General features: G+C 36.0%; 1 protein-coding gene across 1 annotated transcript; it reads right to left on the bottom strand.

Moving 5' to 3' along the window:
* Positions 1-537: 537 nt before the first annotated feature.
* LOC120522420 (gastrula zinc finger protein XlCGF7.1-like) lies at positions 538-1,753 on the bottom strand (the record flags this gene model as incomplete). Its single annotated transcript, XM_039743369.1, has 1 exon — positions 538-1,753. A coding segment is annotated over one exon (764 nt), but the record flags the coding sequence as incomplete, so codon positions are not given.
* Positions 1,754-6,655: the final 4,902 nt, after the last annotated feature.

The following is a 6,655-nucleotide window of genomic DNA, read 5'->3' as shown; positions in this document are numbered from 1 at the left end:
AGTGTCATATTTGGATTACGGATGCTAATTAATGTGACGCCTCACAGACGGCAGGCACCCTCAGGCGATGGAGGATGCTGTACAGGTAAGTCAAGTCTCTCCAAGCCTTTTCTAATTTTATTCTATTAAGTTGACATGTATATTATTTGGTAATAAGTTATGTGAACCCTGAGTTCTTATATACAGTTTTGTATGTTTTATTATCTAAAGCAAACAAACAAAAACAAAATAAAATTTTAAAAAGCATTTCTTCTTTTAGTGCACTGCCACAGTGTTAAAACATAATTTGTCATGGTGTACAGAATGATCATGTGTATATTTTGGATTTTAATTTTTATTTTACATTTTATTTTATTGATTTTGTATTAATAGTTTGTGTTTATAATTATTAGTAATTGATTTGATTTATTATTTAATAAACATTGGAGAGAAGCTGTTTGTTCTTTTTTTGTCAAGGTATGTTTTTTTTATTTTTTGTTATATTAAAATAGCAAAATATATAATATAAAGCTGAAATATTATTTATTGTGTGAGGCTATGTATATTGTAAAGTGTTTTTTTTTTCTTTTTTCTGATGAAATGTGTATAATACGTTGTAAATAGTTCTATATGTAATATGTATGTTATGAAAACAAAGCTAGGCGCATGGTGGAGGCTTTAGGGGCTTTGGTGAGGAGCCGTTTGTATGACACCCTGTTCTTTGTTTTGTTTGTGGAAAAGGAAAAAGGATATAAACTTCTATTTCTCTTCCGTGTTGATTAGTTTTTGACACAACACTAAGTAGGATGGATTTGTGTCAGTTACATGTGCTTACTGTACAGGCAGGAGTGAACCTCACTCTTTAGTCAGGACAGTTCAGTTGTACTTCTCTCCAGTGGGAATTTTGGTGCTTTTCTAAAGTGTACTGCACTGACAGATTTGTTTGCCACATTCCAAACATCAATATGGTTTCTGTTTGATATTCATTTCTCAACAAAAGTTTAGTTTGCTTACTTTTCAGGACACGACTGAACCTCACTCTTGAGTCCTGAGGGGTTCTTTGTTTTCTGGACTGACTTTTGAACTGCTACTGTTTTTATTCTGTTGTGAACTCTTGTGTGTCTCTGAAGATTGCTCATCTCTGAAAACTGTTTGCCACATTGATTACAGCAATATGGCTTCTCTCCGGTGTGAACTCTAGTGTGTCTCTGAAGACTGCTCATTTGTGAAAACTGTTTACCACATTCATTACAGCAATATGGCTTCTCTCCGGTGTGAACTCTTGTGTGTTTCTGTAGACTGTCCATCTCTGAAAACTGTTTGCCACATTCCTTACAGCAATACAGCTTCTCTCTGGAATGAACTCTAGTGTGTTTCTGAAGACTGACTCTCTGTGAAAACTGTTTACCACATTGATTACAGCAGTATGGCTTCTCTTTTGTGTGAACTCTAATGTGTCTCTTAAGACTGATCATATGTGAAAACTGTTTACCACATTCATTACAGCAATATGGCTTTTCTCCAGTGTGAACTCTTGTATGTCTCTGAAGATTGGTCATATGTGAAAACTTTTTACCACAATCATTACAGCAATATGGCTTCTCTCCAGTGTGAACTCTCGTGTGTCTCTGAAGATTGCCTTTTTGTGAAAACTGTTTACCACATTCATTACAGCAATATGTCTTCTCTCCAGTGTGAACTCTCGTTTGTTTCTGAAGAGCACTCCAGTTAGAGAATTCTCTGCCACATTCCAAACTGCAGTGATCTTTCTTTCCTGTGTAAGATTTAAAACAAAAAGGAAAAAAAAATGTGCTTATTTTCAATTCGCTGCCTTATTATCAACATTAACGCACATTAAATACATGATGGCTGAAATTAGGAACAACCTTTGATCAGCATAAGCAATTATAAAACTTTTGTTTTACTTGGAAAACCACTTAATTTGTTACTTTTATGTCCTTTATTACAACTGCTCAGAGCCACATGTATAAAACTTCCTTATGCTCGGCCACATATATGAAAGCTGTTTCTTATGCAAAAGTTAGGATTAATAAAACTAGAACTTGTCATTTAAATTGGCTCAAAGTTACCTCAAGTTTTAAGCATTTGTAAGTCCCATGTAGACTTTGTGTTGGCATTTTAGCAACTCCAGGTGAAAAAACGAAGAACTGAACAGAAAATCTCATTTCACTACACATTTCACATTCTGATGTTTGACAGGCTACACAAGAAGTGAGTTTTGATGTATCACAATGACATTTTGGCTCATGATGATGTCTTAACTGATTTAGACTCCCTACTGTCTCTCTCTTTGAAGTGTGTGCTGAACTGCAGTCTTCATTACAGAGACCACCATACAGAAATCACACAATCCCTTTTCTCTTACAGGTCTTAACAGCTGTGGGTTATTCGGCGATGACAGCTTTTCAATGTGAACTGCCTGACTGATGAGGAATCTCTCAGTCACCCTGAGCCACGTAATGCCATCGGTATGGGATGGTATACTTAAGACGGTAGAGAGATACATGCAATATCGTTACCATCAGGGTATGCAAGTCGTGATCAAAATTAAATTTGCAGCAACGTCTTCGGTCTTCAGCAGTGGTGGTCTTACTTGGCCTACAAGTCCCTTTGTGATTACTGAGCTCACCAGTGTGTTCTCTCTTGTTATTGATATGCCAGACAGTTGAATTGGGAAATCTTAAGGTTTTCCAATGTCTCTAATGATTTCATTATTATTTTCCAGCTTCTTTGACTTTCATTGGCACAGCTCTTGCCCTCATGTTGAACAATGACAACTACAGAGACCAAAGGTAGTCTGTAGGTAGGTAGGAGTAAGCTGAGGTGTCTTAGGCCTGCAAGACTAAAGCAATGAAACACACCTGAGGGATCAGAAACACCTCTGGCACCAATTGTTCCAAACATTATGGTGCCCTGAAATGGGAGGACGATTCGGAAAAAGTGTTGTCATTTCAACAAGATATGACAAATGCTTGCAAATCCCCTTAAAAGAAAATCAGTAATTTGCACTTTAATTACTTCAGAATTATTTAATTTGTAATTTTAAAAGGTGGATTAAAGGAGTAAATGCAAGAAGAATGTTTCATTGTCTCAGCCATTACAGAGGGTACTGTATAAAACAGAATGCCGTGCCAAGCATGAAAAGTGCACTTTCAATAATTAGAATTATTGTCCTGACATTTATCCACACTTAAACTAAAACCACCTGACACCAAAACAAACAACAAAATGTCTTCTTTCACTCACCAAAGCAAAAGAGAGCAATGGATGTGTATCACCTCAGTGCATAGGCCTACAGAAGCTGCATTGACCTCGGAGAAAAATTAGAAGATGAGAAAACCGAGGAAGAGCACAGTTGTTGGTGTTTCAGCTCTACAGGGGAGTGGCAGGTGACACCAGGATTGGTATCCTTTGTGGCATGCTGGTGCCATTTATACTCACCATTATAATGTTAAAGGGTATCTACTATCAGGACTTATTTATGTTGACTAAGCTAAAATTTGCCAGGTTTTACTGTCTAATTGATCCAATGTGTGTGTTCATGTATGTAATTATTATCTCTGTTATGGCTGCAAACATCAAGCAGTCCAAACCTTCAATCAATGAAATAAAGAAGAAATACAACTGAATTAAACAGTAGTGTTACATGAATTAATCAGTCTTGAATTAAAGGTGCCCAGTTTTTGGTGTTTATTGTGAAATTGGCTTGTAGTTGGTTGACTGGTCTACCGATTTCATGACATGGAATATGTTAAGCTGAGGGCACACGTACAACTGACAGAGTGCACAGAGTGGAAACTGATGAAGAAAATAACTGCTGTTTGAAAATATCTTAAAGTATCTTAAATGTGATAGGAATCTAAACTAATAAAAGGCAAAGCCCTCACTGACTGACTGACTGACTGACTCACTCACTCACTCACTGACTCATCACTAATTCTCCAAGTTCCTGTGTATGTCGAAGGCTGAAATTTGGCAGGCTCATTCCTTACAGCTTCCTTACAAAAGTTGGGCAGGATTCATTTTGAAAAACTACACGTAATGGTCATAACTGGAAGGTATTTTTCTTCATTTACTGTAATAGAGTTGAGCTCGAAAGCCGTGGGGGGTGGAGTTTCGTGTGACATCATCACGCCTCCCATGTAATCACGTGAACTGACTGTCAATGCAGTGCGTAGAAAACCAGGAAGACCTCCAAAAAGCGCTGAAGAAAACATGCATTATATAATTGAGAAGGCAGCGAAACAATAAGAAGCGAGCGAGTGACATATACAACCATATTCATGAGTGCTGCTACTTTGGAAACAAAGCAAGGTGTAAACCTAAAGTTTAAATTAAGTTCATAGACAGGCTGCCGCTGGCGTTTGTCATGCCCACGGGTAATGCGGGATACAAGTTTAATGAGAGGACGCAGGATATAAACGAGAGTTTTGATCACTTTGTAACTAAGTTAAAATTGTAGGTGAAGGGCTGTGCTTATGCAAATTCCGAGAGACTGTGTTTGTGGGGGATTGAAAGTTAAGGCGGGTGGGGGAGTCACGTCATCATCTCTCCTCCCATTCACCTCATTTCGCTCTGAGCTGAGCTCCGCAGCTAACGCAATGTTATGGAAGCGACTTTGTCACGCTGCCACCAAATACTCACAGAAAAATCCACAAGTTAATACACACGCTGTCTCTACAGTTTCTCCACACTGTATCCTCCAGGCACTACTTACAAAAGGTTACATTGACAATCGTGTTACGTTATTTTTAAAATGTTTCCTTTTCTTAGCACAAGCACAGCTGAGAAGCTTCGATGCATATGCTCCATAACGCATTAAAAAATCACGCGTTTAATCACACTTTGCAATACAAGCAAAGGAGAACTTCTGTCAATGCATGATTTCATGGTACACCAATTACATTTATCAGCGCTTCCCGATTCATTTTACCCTCGCACACCCTTGGTTTGAGAAGAAATATGAAAAATATATGAACTTAACACAGAAAAACAGATCACCAATTGAAGCTTTATGAATAATCGATTCGCCATCAATAATTGTTTTGGTCAAGCCATACTCAGTGTAATCCTCCTTCCATTTTATAAATTTTCCGCCACTAGCCATGATTAAATGAACGGTAAAAAAGTAAGAGCGAAGCGACTGTAACTTATTCAGACAGGCAGGCGACGGCTCAATAGCTCGAATTTGGATATAAGTAGGATCTATATAGTCACCAGAAATATCTTTGTTAGGAATGGAAGTTGAATTTAGTCTTTAAATTTCTATGGTAAAGAAAAAGTTATGCAATGATGATTAAATTTAACTATATAACGTCAAAAGTTTTATATATAAAGTCATTCCCGAATATAAAAAGTCAAACCTTGATTATATAAAGTCAGTGTCGGAATAAATAAAGTCAAAACTTGAATATATAAAGTCTTTCCCAAACATATAAAGTCAAAACCTGAGTATATAAAGACGGTGTTGGAATATTTCTGAATATATAAAGTCAGCGCTGGAATATATAAAGTCAAAACTTAAATATATAAAGTCAGCGCTTTATATATTCTGACGCTAACTTTATATATTAAAGTTTTCACTTTATATATTCCAGCGCTGACTTTTTATATTCAGAAAAAAGTTTTGACTTTATGTATACCGACGCTGACTTTATATATTCAAGTTTTGACTTTATATATTCCGACAGTGACTTTATATAATCAAGTTTTCACTTTATATATTCGGGAATGACTTTATATATTCTGACGCCGACTTTATATATTCACAAAATCAATGTATTTGCCTGTTTGGCACCCCATAGTATATGTGTGTGTGTGTATATATGTACACATGTATGTATGTATATATGTATGTGTGTGTATATATATATATATATATATATATATATATATATATATATATATATATATATATGCCAGCAACACTCATGACAATGACAAAACAATTACATTGTCAATCATGTTACGTTATTATTAAAATGTTTCCTTTTCTTTTTACTTCTCCGCTGCCAAGCTGGTATTTTGATACATATATATATATATATATATATATATATAGAGAGAGAGAGAGATGAGAACAACACTCAAATCAATGACAAAACAATTACATTAACAATCATGTTACGTTATTTTAAAAATGTTCCTTTTCTTTTTCATAACTTCTTTAACACACTACTTCTCCACTGCGAAGCGTGGGTATTCTGCTAGTTTTATATATAAATTTTAAAATGAAAAAGACATTTGCCACAACTAATTTGATGAGAAACGTTTAGGTACAACACTCGGCTAAGTGCATCGACTTTCAGCAATGCAGTGAAAGCAGGAAAACCGCTAAGGAAACAAATGTGCCTTAGCTGTCAATAATGGCACTGTTTGAAAAGAACAAGACATATGATCAGGACAGGATGAAAAAAACCAGAGTATCCCTCAAAAATAATTGCAATTTATCATTTTAAATGCACCACCATTTCCTACAGTAGAAAGTTAAGGGTTCTGTCATTTAATTCTTCACTTGGATGCACGATATACTCTGCCAAGAAGATGATCCTTTTCAGACTAGCATTACCAAGATGAACACTTTCATGACATCTCATACACAGTTACATGCAAATGTGTGAGGACCCCCCTGATGAAAATAACTGTTACTGTAAAT

The sequence above is a fragment of the Polypterus senegalus genome, unplaced genomic scaffold (genome assembly GCF_016835505.1).
Source record: "Polypterus senegalus isolate Bchr_013 unplaced genomic scaffold, ASM1683550v1 scaffold_7769, whole genome shotgun sequence".
NCBI classification, from domain to species: Eukaryota; Metazoa; Chordata; class Cladistia; order Polypteriformes; family Polypteridae; genus Polypterus; species Polypterus senegalus.
The sequence above is the reverse complement of the archived record's forward strand: the minus strand, read 5'-3'. Positions and strand labels throughout refer to the sequence as shown.